General features: G+C 41.1%; 1 protein-coding gene across 2 annotated transcripts in view; it reads left to right on the top strand.

The window, feature by feature from the left end:
* Positions 1–21,080, top strand: part of LOC143432206 (ubiquitin carboxyl-terminal hydrolase 48-like) — a 62,178-nt gene that overhangs the window by 27,219 nt on the left and 13,879 nt on the right. For both annotated transcript variants that reach the window (XM_076908969.1, XM_076908970.1), the window contains 3 exons: positions 3,884–4,014; positions 4,498–4,617; positions 9,547–9,672. In XM_076908969.1, the coding sequence (XP_076765084.1) occupies positions 3,884–4,014; positions 4,498–4,617; positions 9,547–9,672 (377 nt within the window). The remainder of the gene's footprint in view (positions 1–3,883; positions 4,015–4,497; positions 4,618–9,546; positions 9,673–21,080) is intronic.

The raw sequence follows: 21,080 nt of genomic DNA, 5'->3' as shown, positions 1-21,080 counted from the left end.
ACTAGGGAGTCTACATACGTTTTTCTTTTTTCTTTTTCTTTTTTACTATAGAACACCGGATTCTTATCATTAAGCGACTGACACGCGATAGTACACGTATCGACGGACTAAGATACAAGAATCATGTTTCCTAACGGAGAAAGAAGACCAAAAATGTAGGTGTGCGATACATATATCTGTGTATATATATATATATTCTTTTTAATTTTTAACTCTTAAATATCATTGCAATACTTGATTCGTCATATTTACACTTTATATTAATATTTTTCATTCTTTTTCATTCTTTTAAGACATTTTTCTAATCTTTATCTTTAAAATGAGTGTTGCTCAGGGAGATGATCAGGGAGGGAATTTTCTACAAAAGCGTGTTTCAATTCCATTTTTTCCTTATGCCGCTAATTTGTACCCTGCGTCGTGTGCTCCTCTGTGGCCTCGCCCCCCCCCCCCCCCCCCCGCCCCTCTTTCGTCTTTTTACTATTAAGTCGATTCCCCTCGCTTCTGTGTTGTTCACGGCGACGTCCTTGTGCGGGACGTCCGACACGACTGTCTCTGCGTTCTTTTGATTTATCGATCTTAATTAGTCAAGGTCTCTACGTGTCTGCGTTGCCTCAAATTGGCCACGGGCACTAGTTAGGACTGTTTGTTAAGGGTATTCTCGAAATTTGAAATTTTGCGCATCAATTTTGTTTCGCGTTGCACAGAAACATGCGTGAATAGCAAGTTTCTATTCTATTGAATCAAATTTCAATTGTTATCCTGTATTTTTATTTAAAGATAATAATATTAATATTAATTTGAAATTTAGTATTTATAGATATAATTCATTTCGTCGGGTAAATTCTCATATTGTTATAAATTTTTCCTACGATTGCATTGCGTGTGTGCATTGCGTTGTCGACCGATTAATTTAGGACTCAGGTGCATAGTTGTTATTTTCCTTGGATCGTTTATACTATCCCCGAAATTTCGCAATTAATTTCGGGAACAGTACAAGATCGCCCTGTAATTGATTTCTAGGGCAATAATCGATCGATGACAACTTGATTACCACTCTGGAATCTTTTCCGATGCTTCTGTGAAATTGGTCCCGATGATTGATAGCAGAGTTGGATAGATTCTATCGGGTGTAGAACACGTAGAAGATAATAATAGGAGGAGTAAAGGGAAGAAAGATATTTTTCCAAGTAGATCTCGCTGCTGAAACTTGTTCGAGATGTCTTCGAAATTACACGTCGAATCGCGGCGTGAACTCGGCGAAAAGTTCGACTCCGTGGCCCCACGAGGGATTTCGGCGCGGGCCGTTTCCAGGCGCGCGATAAAATCCAAAGGAACCGTCGGTGGTAGCGGCGGGGAAACTTCACCGTAGTCGAGCGAGATCCTGTTCAAGTTTTTGCCTCCTTTCGACCCCCGTTTATGGTTTGACTGCCCTCGGATGGCACTTTAGGGAAATACAGTAGAAAAGCCGCGTTACTGTTCGGCTCTATTGGCAACCAGTAGAGCCTATTGTGTATTATTAGCCAATAAAACCCACTTGCTGTTTGCTCGAGACACGCGCGAATGCCCCTTCGGCGTTCTTCGACTTCTACGCCGACTTTGAACCGTTTCCGTTCCCTCTCTACACGTCCCGTTTCCCACTTCTTCGATACTCGCTTCTTTTTTATTTCTTGTTCAAACCCACCGATATATTACGTCGTTCCACGAGTTTTATGCATTGGCTGTTTATATTTGCAAAAGATAATTTAGCAGTGGCTTGGTAGATGTTGCGTTCAAAATGAATGATTTACGATGGAAAATGAAAGTTTTCAAGGTATTTGGGAATGAACAGCATTTCCATAGATCGTACAAATTTTGCTAATTTTTTGTAGACGCGAGTAGAGACGGGTATATAGAGTTTTCGTAATAGAGTTCTCGGGTATCATTTTGAATATCTCTGATGCGAAGATCCTAATACTGTAATTGGAATAATCGAAGCAAGTTTCAAGATAATCGATCAATTCGTTTCAAAAGAGGTGATTCAGAGCAGGCCGACGAGAGGGGTAAAAGACTCGGAAAAGGGGTACCACTGATTCTCAGTCAGCTCTACGCATTCCTGATTAGCTTAGGCTCGTCGTATTTCCGATTAAACTCGATAGCAAACGATCCTATCGTGCACCCTCGTGCACCGCTCTGTAATTGGAGGTCCAAGGGTGGACATTTGAATTCATTCGGAGTAGCTGTCCTACCATTCCGTCCCTTCGTGATTCCCGGTAATGGCTATATCTTCCTGTAAACTTGGTTCTAATAATTCTACTTTTTGTTTGCGCGTAATTAATTCCTTTTTCGTCGCTTTCGATCAATAAATTTCTCAACGTGCTGCATTTCTTCTCTCTCGTAACATCATCCTTCTTAACGCTCTATTACACACATTCTTATCCTTTCTGTTATCATGCACAGAATAAATATTTTGAATGTAAATTCGACGTGCGTTAACCTTAAATTTCATGATGAGAGATGTTTATTTTTACTCATCAGTATCCATTATCTGCTACCATCTTACTTTCTTAATTTTAACAAGTTAGGTCCTATCCTTATTACGTGAAATCGAAATGCATTTAACCAAATGAAAATTACTAGAACACTCTTATTATCCTTATACAGAACAGATGTTGACAATTTTCAGGCTATGTAACCTAAAAGCCAAAAATTGCTTCTCTCGTTAGTTAACGCTACTATAACAATCTTAGAGAATAGAAGCGTATAAGCGTCAGTAATGAGTAGTTACACGATCGAGCTAAATTCCTCGAAGTAATCGAGACTGATGATTGGAGCTAGCCCCGGAACATGCCATCGACCATCGGGTCATTGTACGAGCGGGTGTTCTTGCAGGATGTTCACGCGTATCAGCGCGATATCACGGCGGTATTCTGGTAATTAGGGCCACGGTGGTTGGAGGGTGGTGGACATTCGAATTCATTCGGGGTCAGGGCGTTCCTCCGGGGGTTGCTCGGCGGCCCCTTTAGCGGAAAACTGTCTGAACATGACGTAACGCTCCTGAAAGCCGCTCGGATAGGAGAGCTGTTCCTGCCTGGTTTTTGCGCTGTCCGGCCAGCAACAATGGCCGCTTCTTACGCGGCTCTGGTCACCGTATATTATTAATTACTGTATTAATCTCGCCGACCGTAAGCAATCTATTATACACGGGATAAGAGCCCACCGAGAACCGGCGTCGTCGTCAAAACGCCCGCCGTGCGCCACCCTCCGCTACCCTCCGCCACCCCCGGCACCCTTTACTCCTCATCTGCAGGCCCTTCCTTCGACGCCTGGTTCGTCTGTGACTTTCTAACTTGGACGCTCGAGGGGGTGTCGATGTAATCTACCCCTCCTCCCCTCCCCCCTCCCCCGGATGGTGTTAACGAAGGGTAGCTACGGGTAAAGGGTGTTAGAGGAATCTTGAAATTGGCCGCGGCGCGACCGCTTCGCCAGTGCTTGATACGCTTAAGTGTGGAAAACAGTTTTTGGGCATCGGCTCTGCTCTGTGGAATTGTTGGTCACAGTTACTGGTGCGAGTAAGAGCTCGCTCCCTCCCTAAGGGATATTTAATCAATTTTTACTTAATCGTTCTTTCATTTAATTGCCACATTAGTATCAATGTTTTGAAAACTGAATAGAGGGATATTGTATAATCTTGATTTATATAAAATTGATTTGCACATTTGTTAAAGTGATTAGCTAAACAAAATAAGAACTACAGAAAATCGAATTAAAATAGTTTGACGCAGTAAAATAAAATAAAAGGAAAAATTGAAAACTTGGATCCAGTCACTTTGACTCGCGAGCGACTCAGTTACTGCACTGCAATCGGTTTAAATAATAAGATGATCGCGGTTGCCATTTGTTGTAGCTCTATGCGCGGCGTGCATGCTAGCGAGAATGGAGCAAGAACGCCTCGAAAGCCTCAAGTACGAGCGGGCGACGATCTATATAAAATGCGTGGAGGACAACGAGGACACGAAGACGGACAACGAATCTGAGGTGAGCAGCGTATAAAACCGCGGGGATAGAATCCGATAGACACTCGGATATCGATTCGACAAAGCGAATCTCGAGCGTCTACGACCGAGCGACGAGAGGATTTTTGTTAATGGGCTGACATGCCGAGTCACCGAGGTGTCTCGGAACCGGTCCACCACCCTGGTTCAGATTGATGTAGGTCGATAAGGAGATTGGCCTCATCTCATTCATTTCACCATAATAATCGTCATTACGTTTCTACAGGGCGACCTTAAAGCCACCTGTTTCTTCTCCTGGTCTCTTATACACGTCTTTGTTTTCTTCTTCTTCTTCTTCTTTTTCTTCTTCTTCTTCTTCTTCTTCTTCTTCTTCTTCTTTTTCTTTTTCTTTTTCTTCTTCTTTTTTCCAGCTTGCGAGTGATGTCAACGCGCATTAAGAGTTAAAAATGAACGCTCGGTTACGTCTACGACGGATTTAAGAGTGGATTTTTTAATTTATTTACAGGTGGCTGCGAAGAGACCGAAAATGGAAAACGCGAGGCCGTCGAGGACTAGACGGAACTTGAAGGGATCCCACGAGCTGAAAGTTTCTTCGGAGATCACCTTAAAGGAGTTGAAATTAATGGTAAGTGGATTCCATATTTTCAATTTTTACTATCTATATAGATTTCAACTCTTGAGTGCACAATTATTGGAAATAAACTCTCGATCGTAACGGATGGAATATGTAATAGATTTGAAACAATAGTATGCTATATAGTATCGTTATTATGATATAAAATTGTTATTTATTGTTCGATTTGCGGAGTATGTAGCGTATCTACTGAGAAAAAGGTACTTTTCAGTAATAAAATCTATGCATATATCAAAGTATAATAATACACTATTTGTTATTGCTTCTATTGTATTAATCGGTAAGCACATCTAGTACGTGTCGTGTTAACGAACGTCGTCTTCATGTACACATTCGTTTAAGTAATGCGTGTAACAGGTCCAAACTAATCTTAGCTACCAAAAGAAGTGATTTCATAAAGTTACACGAGAATCGGCTGTGTGTTATCTGAGAATGACAGCGAAGTATGCGTGTGTATGAATTAGGAGAACACGAACAATAAAAAATGGCAACTTTTTGCCTACAATGTATCACTATGACTCACCATATTAATTTAGATTTCATGTTCGAGATTGTTGACAATGGTCGCAGTTGTCAACAATGAGAGGGATCGCGTGACAATAAAATGAATTTACACGGGCCCGTTCAGCGAGGAAAAAGTCTCTCCTAAAATCGGACACCCTGTGAACAGCCTCTTCGCTGGTCCGTTCACTGAACGAAAGTAGTAAAGCCATAGTTATGACTGGTTAGCATATGCCCGAGTCCCAACAGTGTGCTTAAACTATTAAGCGTATTTATATTGCGAGGCTGTGGCCATCTCCATCTCCTCCCCCCACCCTCCACCCCTCCCGGGAGGGGGGGGGGGGGGGGCACGCGGCAAAAAATCCGAAAGAGCATAAACCTCGCGCTAATAACAGGCCTCGCGACTTCTCCACTCCACTTCACTTCGACCCTTCCATAACGGTGGCTGTTCAATTCCCACTCCTTCCCTATGTCTCTCTCTCCTTGTCTCTGTCCCTCGGATCCGTTTTACCATGGGTCTGTGCGTAATTTCGTATAAAGATTTTTAAAATAGAATAGAATTTTTAAAATATTTACTCTCGAATTATTTAGGAATTTATAATACTTCTTAATCCTCAAGCACCTGAGGAAAATTCAAACAATTTTAGCACATTTTACGTATTTCGTACATGAAATTTTAATTTCTATTTAATTTGGATTTTATCATCATTTAATTTCTGTATGTTTTTTAAATTTTTTATACTTTGCTTACTTTTGTTTATTTTAATTTATTTCCTTTTATTTTTATTATTTTCCTAGGGGAAGTTTCACAACGAAGTGGCTCATGATCTAAACAGATATGTTCTTTGCTTTTGTTTGTTTTCCATTTTCCATATTGGTAACGTCGATTTCTCGGTAACGTGTTTTCCAGTCGACCATCTCTACTACACCACTTGACCAAGCTTTTTCTAAATCTATCTTAATATTCGCCCACAAGAAACACTGTGATGCATCAATGGGTGACGAGTCCTGTCTTATTCATTCAGTGGCACTCTCTTTTACTGGTTTCACTGGTCGAATTCTTTTTTCCCTGCGTTTTGATTGCGCGTATCAAGGGCCACCTTTCCATGAAGAGATCATCAATGGTCGCCTTTATGGACTCTTTGCACCACTTTCGTACCTTCAAATATTTTAACCCTCGACGAGAGTATTCCTCGATCTTAATAATTTTACGGCTGACAAAATTTGATTAATTTTTTCTCCATCTTTTTAATAGTTGATAATAAAGGGCAGAAGATATTTATTCGTATATTAAATATGAAGTGATCTGGAATTTCGATTTTTTACTTAATTAATTAATTTAATTAATAAATTTTCTAATTACTTAATTATTTTTCTTAGTTTCATTTTCGTGTCCAATGGTCCATTTTTTTTTTTTTTCAAAACACCAGCTAATTTATTACACTTGTACTATAGAACGATTATACGTGTTTTAAATAACAAAATTGTAGAGACGTTCGATCACGGTTACTCAAAGTTTTGCCATAACCAATTGCATTCTATGAGATTCGAGATCGCTTCTGCTCCTCAGCAACGGGTTAACAAATCTTTCTCTATAGTTTCACGCAAAAACGTCTCCGTAGAAAGGACAAAGCAACCAGCCTCGGTTTTACCGCAATAATTGCCAGGCCGGCAGTAGTAAAACTGTAAAATTTAACCCGGCGCATCTCGCCTGTTCGCGGGAAGCGTTCGAATCGTTTTCCAGCTACAAGAATCTATACTAGTCAATGGATTCGTTGTTCGTCTCATACAAAATTTACTTCTCAGCACACTTTCAACGATTTCACACGTAAATATTCTTAGTTTGAGTGATATTCGACATTTTTAGATTATTTTTTACTTATGTTATGCCATACTCGTTAGGCAAACTCGGAAATTGTACGTGCAGTTTGCTCCTCCAGAAAAAAAGAAATAAAGGAAGGAAATAAAGTGCTGTTCAACTTCTTTTGTGGCATTCGCTGTGGAAAATTTGGTATAGACCACGGAAATGTTTCAAAATGTTATAATGCAGTGTTGAAGATTCTTGGCGAAAAATGCAGGAAAGGTGTTGAATAATGATTTTTTATACACATTTCTTCTCTAAAATTTTCTTATTTCTTGCTAAGAAATATAGTATTCTATCGTCTCGACTTTTAACAAAGCTGCAATACTATTTTTATCATAATTAACAAAAAATTTCTTCAAGGCCGTTTCGATACCAACTATTCGTTTCTTTAAAATTCATTTCACAAATAAAGTATTCAAAATGATAAAATAATATGGGAATTATCGAAGAAATAATTTTAAATAGGATAAGGTTGCAAAGGGTTGAAAAGGAAATTGACCAGACGTTAGCACAAAAGTATCCGCGTTCGACCGAAGGGTGCCGATTTGTTCACGGTTTGGGCCGCGTTTGACAAAAATGATAGTTAGTTTTTTGTATTCTTTTTTTTCCATCGGCTGTCGCAAAAATGCACGAATTTCATGGTCGAATGCGGACAAGTCGCGAGCAGGCAAGCAAATCGGGACAATAGCTGGTGAGCTTCGGCCGCTGGTCGTTTTACGTAATCATCGTAACGTCGATTGCCACCTGTAAATATTACTTTCTACCACATTCCATGTCATCGGTCTCAACTGTTTTTTTCACGTCGCTACTGGAGTCGTCCAGGCTTGGTTGGTTTCTTGTTCATCATTGAACATCGAGGAATAGGCATTGTTTAGCGTTAGGAAAAAAGAGTTTGTTTTAGACTATTTTAGAAATTCTCTATAAATTTAATCCTTTGAAAGATATTATTTTTGCAAGAGATCATCTCGAAGTTGTTGAGTGTAAACTACTCGTTAACTCAAAATTGCAAGTTCACAATCGATTTACTCATGGATTTCGAATGAAATACTTTTTTAACTGTTATCTCTCGTACTAGAGGGGCGTGAAACAGTGTTCGTAGTTGAGATGTCGAAATTTATACGTTTTTCTCCTTCTAATAATTCTAGAGAAGTTATGAAATAATTGCAAATCTATCTTGAACACGGGACGAAAATGGAGAAAAATTCTCTGGCCAGCAATTATCCTGCTTCTACCCTTTCTACTTTCCAATCTGGTTAAATTCACCTTCATTGATCCGCTCGAGTACATTTCGCGTTCGAGTAGACGATCTTAGCGAGGCATTATCTCGTAACTTTCGTCACTTGAGATGTCGGCCATAGCAATCTTCGTCAACGAGTTTAGGTTGCAAATTATATATATTATATTATATATTATGGCGCGCTGTTTCGGCATTTGAAATTTCCAAATTTAAAACTAGTTGGTTCCCGATGACGATCGTTGTGTAAACGTCGATTTCGAAATGTTGTGGCAGTAAAATGAATCGAAAATGGATTTAGTAGAATAAAATAAACTCGGTGAATCGATGATTCATCGACATGTCGAGTGCATCGGAACTAATTTTTGGAATTTAGGTTAAAATCAATTTCACGGGTGACGTTCTTGCCAGGTCACTGCGAGCTCGATCAGACCAATGAGACCATTGTTAACTACCTGCGAGAAATCATTTCAAATGATTTTCTTTAGAATAATTTATGATTAATGAAATAAAGTTTGAATGAGCTAAAGATAAAAAATAGAAAATATTATTAATATTAATATACAATAATATTCTAGGGTAGTAAATATTACATATGTTATAAGTAGTCCCGCAGTCGGGAATAATTCGTTGTGGCCTAAAAATTTAGACCTCCATTCAATTGTTCCCTGATTGTTCGTCTAGGGTCGAGAAAATGAAACGTGTAGCTCGAGTGAAAAAGCAAATAGTCGAAACACGGCGTAACCGGGGTGTGTCTCGTGTGTGCAGACCGTCCCTCTCGCCTCGTCCCGCTGGTTACTCGCTCGTAAAACAGAAACTGACCGGCACCAGGACGAAGGGTAAAACGCGGGACCGTTTCTCGGACGCTGCTTCCACAAATTAAGCAATTACCGGGACGCATGCCCCGCGATTCCGACTTGACTTCGAGACCCGCGGTCCTTTCCTTCGGTTTCTTTTCCCCGTGCTCGCGCGCGGCTCGCTTTCGAGTTCAATGCCTGCAGAAGTAGGTGCGCGGCCCGCCAGGAATTTTCTACGTTCCTGGAATTTTCTTACCTTCGCGAAAGACTGATCTTTTCTAATTAACGTGGAACAGTTTGGGTCCTGGCCGATAACGTAACGGGAAATTCGGGGGAGTGGAAAGTCTGCGGTACCCTTTGCCACTCAGTATAGAAATAAACATTAATTTTACTATATTATAATATTATATATTATACAAGTCTTTCTTCGTAAAAGTCTTTTTATCGTAAAACGAGTATTTTATTGCGTTTCATACTCTTCTTGTATCATTACTAATTTCCAATTGTTTCGCTTTGCTTTTCAGACGATGCAGATTTGCGGTGCAGGACCTTACGACCAGCATTTAATGCTGGATGAACACGAACTGACGGATCACAGTCAGAGTCTTGCGGCGCTTGGTATATTCCCTGGAGCACTGCTCACTCTGAAGGTAGGATAATTCTAAAATTATTATCCACTGCTTTCTTTGTATAAAAAGAAACGTGAGTGTTGCGTTCTACGGTTAAAAATGAAACTGAAATGTCAGGCGAGAAAGAAAAACCGTGCGCGGTGTTACATTAAAAATATAGACGGCAGCATTTCTTTCGCGTCTCGCACTTTTATTATTGCTTTTTACCGCAGTTATGGACTTTTCTTTCTACGACGGTTTTCAGTTTTATTCGAAACTGCAGAAAATATCTCTCAACATTCTGTTATATCGTAACACACCCGACACGTTATTATCGTGCGTTATATAATCGATGCGTGGCGAATTTCCCATGTTGCTCGAGCATGTTCAACTTTGGAAAAAATCGGGGAACAATCGAGGAAAGGGTCCTTGAAACGCCAACAGGCTGGATGTCCTTGTCAGTTTTTGACATCGGTTTTCTTTATCCGTGAAATTTGAACGCAATTAACGGCACTCGCCTTGGCCGCGGATGTCCCGATAATAAGACACACACCGCGAGTCCATCTCTCTCTCTCTCTCTCTCTCTCTCTCGCTCCCTCGCTCTCTCGCTCCCTCGCTCTCTCGCTCTCTCTCTCTCTCTCTCTCTCTCTCTCTCTCTCTCTCTCTCTCTCTCTCTCTCTCTCTCTCTCGCTCTCCCCGTTACCCGTGGCGTGGCATTCCGCGCGCGGAATCATCCGGACAAGACCCCTCAGGACCGTTCGAGAGGTTCGCCCGCTCGCTAAACGTGTTTCGTTGGCAAGAAGACAGGCCAGGAAGCCGAAACTCGCGCTGATACTTCCTGTATTCGTATTCGACTCGTACCGATCGTCTGGCTAACAGCTTTTATTATTCACCCACGAGGATTGAATTTTCTGAATCATAATAATAATTATTGTACTTGTATCGTTTGGTTTATTTCACGGAAAAGGTGAATGTGTGATAATGACCGGATAGGATAATGGAAGGTGCAGTCAAACAACTGTTGCGTTACTCAGTCGAAAACTTGGACACGAGACTTTCCAAAAATAATTCAAAGCGGTGACTGATTAATTAATATTGTAGAAATAATTTTGAATCCAAGTAACCGTCACACGTGTCATTATTAGTTTTAATTGTATTTAAATGGCGATGCAATGGAGATGAATATATATATATATATATGAGGTGAGGAATATTCAGCTGGCAACTTATCATTATTCGAGGCAATTTAGAATGAGAAATTCACGGTGCATGATTCTTCCAAACGTTTTGCAAACGGTAGTTGGAAATCAATTATCGCTGTTGAAACTGATCGGTAGGCTCACGTGATTGCTCGGTGAAAAATCTAGGAAAGATACTATCGTGGCAGTTTCTATGTTGCTTAGATGAAGGAAGAGAGGGGGAGAGGAAGCGGGGCGTACTCGACAAGTTCGATAAATAGGTAGCGGTACGTAAATGTGTAAAACCGGGCATAACTCGCGGCTTAGTCAGCCACATTCGCCACGGACAAACCGTGATCAATTTCAGCTTTTTCACCGCCGACAGACTTTTTCCTAACGAAACGCCGGATTAACGCATTAGCGGTTCGATTTCAGCTATTCCGATTCCGATGTATCGCGCGAATGCACCGTCGATTAGCTCTGACAAACCAGTTTGTCAAGCCATCGAGTGATCGTGATGTTAGGGAGCTGATATCGCGTGGCACGCGATTTTAATAATTGCTTAACAGGACGTTCCTTGTCGATCGGATAGTATAGAGAAAAATTATGATGATAAAAATTATATTTAAAATTAAGTGTGTAATTTCAACTTTGTGCTTCTGCAAAACACGAGTTGTTGTGCAAAGATTTTTCCAACTCCGAAACTGTATTATATACAAGGGATTCCTTAATTTCCGAAGTGTGCTATAGAAAATTGAATATGAAAAAGAAATCTGTTGAAAGAAAACCACACTCTTTGAAGTTACCATTGCTCGATTATTAATTTATTAATTTACGTTTCCGAGTTAAAATGAAATTGAAAATTTCGATACTAATCGTGACGATATTTATATAGTGAATTAGCTAGTTTTTCGTCTGGCGTTTCTTGCCGAGCGCTAATTGTTGTCAGAACGATACGTTTGTCGGTGGCGCGGGGGGCAGCGGACAGTGACAAACAGATGCAATTTAGATTTAAGATCTAGCCACCGTTTCCCTTAAGCCTGAGACAATGGATAAGTAACGTCGGCAATGGTCCAAGATAACGGGAGTACCGCCGATTTTGTCTGTTGGGATTACCGGCAAATGTCACCTCTCGAGATTAGAAGTGTTAATTGGCCTCTTACTACGGGAACATTAGCTTCTAAAGATTCTGCCTTTGAAAATCTTCGTTATTCCTTCAAATTGACCGATGACAATTTCGTTCTTCGAAGAAAATTGCCAAGGTATCTTGGACAATTTTACAAAAATTACAGAGTTCCCAAAAATTATTCGAAAGCATAATAATATTTGATTTTTGATTAAAAACTGAGAAACAGGCTTAATTGCATCGTCATCGTACACTCTACCGATTACTTGGTAATCATAAAAATTGTATAATATTATATATCGGTAAACTTCAAAAACTTGACGACTCGAAGATTTCTTGTGAAAACGAAAGAAAGTCGGCAGTGAGATTCCTTCGGATGGGATAAAAGGGATGGGATTCTGCCGGTTGCATATCCGTCAGTTCGCGAGGGCGACGAGAATCGAAGATTCAGCGGAAGCGAAAAATTCAGCGGACGCGCCCGGTTTTTGCCCGGTCGGACGTGGACGGCGGTGTCGCGGCGCTCAACCGGGAGAAAAATTCAGTTCGTTTGGGACGCCAGGCCGCCGGAATAATTCCTGCATTCCTGGACATTCCTTCGTTCACGGTTCACTGATTTTATGAAAGCAGCTCACCGGTCCGCGTTAACGTTCTATAGAATCAAAACCGTTAACCGCTGACTCGCTGTCAGATGGAAATTCTGTTCTGTTCTGTTCTGTTCTTTTCTGAACTGGTTTAGACGTTGATTAGACGGTATCCGCAGAGAAACACATTTTTTTCTTTTCTCTTGTGTTTAGGTTAATTATTACCGCGAATTTGAAACAGTTCAACTTTCGAGATTCAACGGTATGTTGTAATACATTAACTTCGATTAGTAGTAGACGAGTATACTTCGTAAGCCTAAAATTTAGTTAGAAAACTAAAATATATACGTGAATTTTAAGATGTTTACAATATTTGGAGATCAAGATGAAATGGAACGAACAAAATATAAAGTATAAATAAATTGAAATGGATTCGTACACTCCCGTACGCACGGGCTCGAATTGCTTATCGGTTGCTGTACCACTAGTTTATACATATGCGACAATAATATTTGTTATATGTAGCGTAAAACACGCAAAAGCGTGAATATTATGCTAGAGTATAATATTAAACTAAGACTCCATAACTTCCTCAGAGCTAACTCGTGAGTAGTGCCCAAAAATCAGTTGTACATCAGTGCGCATCAAACAGTGCAACTTGAGTAGTTGAACACCAAACAATCCTAGACGAATGTATTCGCATTTGGTTGTAAAGAAAATATTCGATAAAAAGCTTGTTTAACTTGCAAAATCCGATTATGTATTATGCTTTGCCTTTTTCTAGTACCACTCGACAGCAGCAATTTGAATTTTTGACACATTTATGTTAAGTACATAAGTAAATGTTGGTAATGAAACTGTCTGATCGATTACTCTGTGAATTTTCGCGGCACATATATAGGCGCGCGGTCTGAGAAGAGATGGCTACGGTTAACTGATTAATTTTAGTGAAAAGTCATTTTACATTGATTGCTAGTAGTATAAAAACAATCGGCCACGATTAGTTACCGACACAATTAACTGGCCATTAAAATGGTACAATTATTACGTTGCGTACGATAGAAGTTTAACTCTCTAGCGAAGTGACTTAAAATTATTAGTTAACGTGTCGAACGAATTTATCGAACAAGAGCTGAGAAGGTTGCAGCGAAAGAATTTAATTGGTCTAATGAACAATTAATCTAATTAGTCGAGCGAATAATGATTCGAATTAAAATTAAAAATGAATACTGTGCGAACTTTTTCCGATCAAACATTTTTACAGACAAGAAATCTAATTAGTCCAGATGTACGATTATCAAATCGAATCAAAATGAAAAGTTAACGTGTGCAGTTTTTTGCAGGATTTTTACGGCGAGGGCTGAAGCAGGTTGTTCCGTAAAGTGTGGTGGCGTGTTGGAGGCAAGAAACAAATCCGGTATTCTCGCGTGAAATTTGCTCTGTGCGCGACACGATTAGACACCAGAGCGACGTACGAAAATGAAAATTCTGTAGAACGGACGGAATGGGGCAAAGAAGGCGGTTTCCGAGAAGACCGCAGCCAGTGGACCGTTTAGGATCCCGGAAGCGAACGTTTCTAATCAAAAGAAGCCCGCGTGTTATTTAGTCCGCGGTTTAAATTTAGAATCGAAACTGTGAACACAAGATGGTTTTTCGTTCGACGCTATGAAACCTGGCCGCTGGGGAAAAATGATAAAAATCCGTGCAAGACCGGCTTCCCGAGCATTTTTCAAGCCCCGAGCGATTCGGGACTGCTCGACGAAATCTGTCAAGTCATTTTCGAAGATATATCCACGGGACCGAGCCGGGAAGAATGAGATTCTGTTGATACGCGATGCGTTACGTTAATTTCACCTATCGAAATCGACTGTTGTTGGAAACAGAAAATTTGTAGGGTATTTAGCCCTTAGAAGGGCTAAGCCCTTTCTAAGGGTTCAAACAAATGAGAAAAGAATGCTTAAGTTGTTCATTCAAATCCATCATCGTGTCTATAAGATCGAAAATCGATTAGAAAAATGTTCCATCGGCGGATCGGCGAAGGAACGCGAAGAGGTTAGCAAGAAGTTAGCAAATTTTCCGGGGCGGGATGACTGTAATTATAGCGAATGGCAGTGTCGAGTTCGAACAAGCTATCGGGCCTCACGGTCGATGTAACGACAGTGATAAATCCTTTTAAGGAGCGTCTAGCTGCTTTTAACGTCGACGGCACGCTATCGGGGTTGTAACGTGGCTGAAAAATCCGTAACCGAGAGATAATTGTTCGCAGTTATGCGGATAACCGTGGACCAATCTATTGGCAAGAAGCTACGCCGCGAAGGCGGGATTGTTTCGCGAACTCTTCCGTCGTAAAACGTGCTCGTTTTCAACGCCCGTCTCCACGGGCGTAATCATGTGAAATTTAGTTAGCCCGTGATTCCCGTTGTCCGGCTAATTAATTTCAGCCTGAGAAATTAGACAACTGACAGACGACGAGATTTGTTATAAACAATTAAAAATGAATGGAATAATAATTATATCTAAGATGATAAAAAAAGGAATCTAAGATGATATATATATATACATATATATATATATATGTATATATATATATATATATATATATATTTCCAACTTGGGGCAGATTCTGATAAGTCTGACAATAATGATAATAAATAGTGTCGATTAGATGGTTCAGCAGTTCAAGTTGCATCTTTGTAACTTGAAATAGATTTAGTAATATTTCGCTCCTGAAAGCCACCTTTAAAACGGTTTTAATCGACGCTTTAATTCGCCCTCGGCCAGCAATCTGGACACTCGACTAGTTGCCAGCGCATCCCATCACGTATTGAACGATCAACGACGGTAGCGAGGCCAAGGTGGTGTGGCTACCGGTTCAGAATCCTGGAACACAGAATGACTGGGATGACTCGCCGGCAGAATTAGCCGCGGAACGTCTTTCGATACATTAAATACCGCCCGTCATCTTTCGTGCAATAATTCAAGGTCGCGGTTACAGAGTCAATACAGCGGTTCAATACACACCTATCTGCATCTCGAGATCTCGATTTTCATATTTCTTCCCTCGGTCTGGGTTGGACAATTCGCTGTGAAACGATCATCGATGCTCGTCTCGCTTTTTTATTCCCCTGTTTCTTGCCTCGTTTACTACTCGGTTACTATTTCTTCCTGCTCTCGATTCATTCATTTCTTTCCAGTTGATGTCCTATCTTTCAGGCGATGCCGATCGTTAGACACCTACTATTCAGAGTAGATGTTTGTGTTCTATAATACTTTGTAGTTTGCGAAGCAAACTATGATATTGAAAATTTAGCTGGTGAAACGCGGATTTCAATGCCCGGAGACCGGGTTGGGATTTCTCGCGCCTCCGCCGAAAGACGGGGCGAGAAATTAATCGAGCACTGGTCTAACAAGGAGAGAGCAACAGAGTTGCTTACAAAGTCGGCCCCGGCCGTTTCCTCCTTCCATCCATTTTTCCCGATTTTTTTGCGATTCCTCTTCACTATGTGCCCTCTCTCTTCATGGCTGATCGACCGGAGTCTTTAGAGTCGGTCGGTCGAGACTCCAACGGGCGGCAGCCGCGTTTGATGTCGTGTGACGAATGTCCGCGTTGGACGCGCTCCTTTCTCTTTCTCTTTCCCTAGCTGTTTCCTCTCTTCCTCTCCTTACCGCGCGTTTCATTCAGCCGTGTGCTTTTCAGTCTCTTTCGGTCACTCGAACTTTGTCTAAATTCCTCCTCCACGTTTTTTTATTCTACCCACGATGGATTATCGATTGGAACCTTAATTGGTAATCAGTAACGTATAATTCCGTCTTCGACAGGGAACTTGTGTATCACTTGTCTATCAAACATTTAATGTACACTATAGACGTTTTAAGGGGTGTCTTTCTTTCCTTTCTTTTCTTTTCCTTTTCTTTTTTTTTTTTTTTTCTTGCTTTTGGTAAAATGTGTAGTTTTAATGGAAACTTTCCTCGTCACACTTGGATAGCCAGTTTTTCTACGCCTTTTAGCCCCGATTTTTAAACGCTCACGCCTTCCTGTCCCCCTAGCCTCTCAATTCTCGTTCGTCTCTTTTTCATCAGAGATTCCAATATAACGGCCGCTGTACGGTGGTTTCGGAGGTGCGCCAACAGAAAATTGGATACACCCGACAGCGCCCTTTATGCCTCTGATCCGACGGTGTAGTTGAAAAAAACGAAAGAAACACGCGACCGGATCGATTGCGAAATAGGCTGATCGACTTTATCTCGAAGATGTAGATTTGGATTCAACGTCACCTTATTTGGCGCAGTTCTAATTGAAATTTCCATTTCAATTCGGAAGAACGGTATATGTAGACACAAGTGGAATGTATTAATCTGGTTTCTTTATAGTGATCTTTATAGTGATTCTTTATAGCGAATTTGAGCAGCAATGACCATTACCGTGTAAATACCAATGTTGATTAAAAAAAGGAGTTAAGGATCGAAACGAAATGTTTTCCACTGTTCCGGATTTATATCATCTCGAAAGGTCATCTTAAAGCTACATTTTATTACGCCAGGAATTTTTCAAGCGATTCACTGATCACGAAATGACTATAGTAAACCATTAAAAGTAAAATTCTATTTACTCCACCATTGATCACGTAATTGCGTTTGGCCGTGCAATTTTATTGCCTGCTCGTTCTTCGTTGCCTTGAGAATTCTAGGAAAATAATTTTTTTTTTTTTTTTTTTTTTTTTTTTTTTTTTTTTTTTTTTTTTTTTTTTTTTTTTTTTTTTTTTTTTTGGTGAACTGTTATTGTAATTAAATCTTTATACTGTATCACCGTTACCGCCATTAAGTTTTCTTCCATTAACCTTCGATTCTATAAATGCACTAATTTCAAAACTTAGAAACACGCTAAAAGAATATTTGGGACATTAGTTGGTAATCTAGTAAATTCAGTGACTGTCCCAGTAGAAAATTGAGCTACGTAAGAAATTCGGGCGCACAAGATTTCTCTTTATTCCTCTCCTCCTTTGCCATTTTATTCCCTTAGCAATCCATCTTCGATGACTAGAAAATTTTCTCTTTTCTCATACATCCCTATATTTTAGCGAATAAATTTTCTTGTAATGCAACAGCATTCACCGGAAGCCATACGTTTTATCAGAAAGGAGGAGATCTTCAATAAAAATCGCAGCAATTACGAGGCAGTCGCGAACCGAATCACAGTTAAACACTCCGGGTAATTACAACGTTCGAGCGTAGCTAAAATCGTGCTAATTGCAACGCCCGTGAAAATTGAGCCATTATTAATCGGCCACTTTTCGTTACCGCTAAGTCGACATTGTAGTCGGCGGTCCGCGTATTCGTTTTTCACCTTTTTCTCTTCCCGGCTCGGAAGACCGGTAGCCGGAGATCAGTGGCTGGAACACCGTAATTATTATCCTTAATTGTCGAGCCTTTCGAGGATAAGATCGAAGAAAGGGTACCGGACGCGAAAGAGGTCCTTCGCGGCCGATCGTCCTATCTGACGCGGCCCCTCTCCGCCGGCCAATCAGCAGGGTTGCCCGGTACCTTGACTTCTGGACCCTCTCAGAAATAAATCAATTAAGCCGATGCAGGCTTAAAAGGCATCGTCATCATCATCGAGTTCGCCTCGAGCTGAAAATAATCGAGCCGGGGATTCATTGAAGCGGGCCGAGGGGATTCCTCTTTCTCGTACCGCTTACCGGCCGTCAATAGCACCCGCTGATATCGCGTCGGCGATCATCTTCTGCGTGCGGGGAAAAATTTCGAAGGCTGTCTGGAAGAAAATTTTAACTATTTTCAGTACAAGTAACAAGTGTATAAGTAGATTTATAAGCTGCGTTGGATGATCGTGGCCGGACAAGCTATGGACATACACGCTTAAACCACGAGCTTTATACAATTCACATTGCGTGTATTGACGAACGAAGTTTGTTGGTATCCGATGATGCGTGTCTTTAATTTAATTTTTTTAATTTTCGATGCTTACAATCGTTTACTTAAGAATTTTCTAATATAGTTTCGTTCTTATAATGTACAAATTGTTGATAGTATTAACGCATAAAACAGATGTTTCATACTTTCAAAAGAGGAGAGAAAATTTGATAGTATTCTATCGTACTACAGATTTGTATTGTATGCGGTTAGGTTTGTTGAGAAAAACAGCTTCGTTTTTATTCAGTTTGTTGCACCGTAAAAAAGTGAGACGACGAAGGCGATGAAATGGTCGATTGCTTTCTTCCTTCCCAACCGAACGATTATCCGAATCGGGCGTATTCGCGTTGTCCCCGTCGACGTTTACATTTCACGCATCAGCATTTCCGTTTTGCGTGTTGAGCTTTTCTTGCGGCGATTCGTCGTCGGTCGAGAAAGTGAGCGTTGGAAAGAAACGAAATTAGTGAATGCAAATAATACTTAATCGCAATTGAAGCCGACAACTTTGAATATGGAGGAATAACAGAAACTAGAAGTAATATTTTCTACCCCCGGAGTGGCGATGTCCGCAGGAGGGTGACACCCTGTCCCCGGTCTTCCTCGTCCTAGAAATTCGGTTCACCATGAATTTTTCGATCGGCCAATTCCCAGCTGCGGCCAATATGAGATTCGTTCCCGGCATACGAGATGTTTTTTTTCGCCTGTTCCTCGAGCGGCCGCGCTCAACCGCCCCGCCGCCACGCCGCCCCCTAGCACCGATTTTTTGCCGGCTCGTTTCGGTCGGCTCGCGGATTCTCGCCTACCGAGCCTAAGTTAATATTAATGGGGATATTTATGGGCGTGGGTCAACGGTGGTCACCGCCGGAGTACCACTGATAAAAGGAAATCTGAAAATGCCATGATTTATGGGCGCCGCCACTGTTCCACCACCGCGTTCGCCTCTTTTCCATGCGGTATCGAAACATCCCTTGAACGGTGAATAAGTTATACGGGGTTGCTGCATTCTTCTTTCGGGTAGGAATATATCCGGATTTCGTCTGTCGGTCCTTGGAAAGCACGCGAGAGCTGGGGAATCGTGCGTGAAATTGACGGTTTTTCGAAGGAACCGACGATTAAACGGTGATTTTCGTTGAATTGCTCGATTTGTGTGGAAGCTTGTTCGATGAAGCGGAAGAGGGTGATCGGACGAAAGGAATGGCAGGTTATTTGCTGAAAATATTCCTAGTAATTGTTTAAGATTTGTTTAGAGGATCTTTAGATATATCAATAGTATATATAAATTTAGTTGCCTGAATCGTTGGTTTTATGGGAGCAAATTTTACTTTCATTCTCTTGTCACTCGAAAACACGGTCAAGTGTATAATAAGTAGATGGAGTGAATGGTCAAATAGTCAGACGTAGGAACGAGGATGCCCAGTATGTAACTTGCGTAAGTAGATCGTGTCCAGCGAACAACGGTTGGTTATAAGCCGAAACGGGACGGTTTAAGTGCCATAGATAAAACGCTCGAGCGTTTTCCCGCATAAACGCGAGACGGGAGCCTCCTCTTCCATACTTGTGCGCGTAACACCGTTTCAGCGCAACCCGGAAACACGGGAATGGAAAGTCAAACTGGAATAAAAATATTCATCGTTCGTGAAAGAATACGTACGAAATCGTGAATGAATCATGCAGCCGTTTGTCACTTGTCCTTTCCGGAAGAATCGCGTCGCAACGCTTTAAATTATCGTCAGCGTTAATGAAGAAAATGGCTTCGGTTGGTGGTATTTAGATCGAATTGAAAATGATCATTATTTTGAGAGGGTGGGAATAAAGGAAGTAAATCTCGTTCAGTTGTGCACGAGGCATCTGTAGTTCGGTCAGAGAGCTCGCTCTTATTGCACTCACGAAACGTAAAAGAGATATTTATGGCCGCGTACACGTGTTCCCACATACACTCCGATCTATATTTGGCCGCGCGGCTAACCCTGAATTCCTGCCTCGTTCCTCGTACGCGGTGGTTCTCTGTAGAGCGGTACGGTATGCCAGCCTCTACAGGTTGCTCCTTCGAACAAGTGGTCTTGGGTGCGTGCCGATAATACCGGACACGTGGATCTCGTTAATCTCGCAACTGTTCCTTTAAACATTTTACGCTACCGTTGATTTCGACCACGTGACCAGTGCCCTTCTGAGTCGATCGTTCGAACATTTTTGTCGCTGAAATTTTCATCCTTTACCAGTTTCACCTCGTTCACCGCGTTCCTTGTTATAGTCTTGGCTGAGTTTACCAGGCGACTCGTAAAATGACGTCGGGAAGAAATACAAGAATACAGCTACCTTGTCATTTTTGTTGGAACGGCTACTGAATATGCAACCCGCCCGGGGATTTATGTTTTAACGAACGACCAGGAAGAGCTGCTCTAAAGCAGGTATTTACGATCGCTTTTAGAATCGCTCGACCGCTCTATGCATACCTCAATACTCGTATGATTTATTTAACTGCGGTGTAAATAAAAAAAAAAAAAAAAAAAAAAAAAAAAAGGAAGAGGTTCGTTTCGAAGACAAGGACGATACGACGATACGATATTTAAAAAAAAAACATTCGTTCGCTTATTATTCGATCGAAGCGAATCTGACGAGTGCGAGAAAACGAAGAGA

Source organism: Xylocopa sonorina, unplaced genomic scaffold (assembly GCF_050948175.1).
Source record: "Xylocopa sonorina isolate GNS202 unplaced genomic scaffold, iyXylSono1_principal scaffold0059, whole genome shotgun sequence".
Lineage (NCBI taxonomy): Eukaryota > Metazoa > Arthropoda > Insecta > Hymenoptera > Apidae > Xylocopa > Xylocopa sonorina.
Note: the sequence above shows the minus strand (reverse complement) of the source record. Positions and strands in the feature narration are given on the sequence as shown.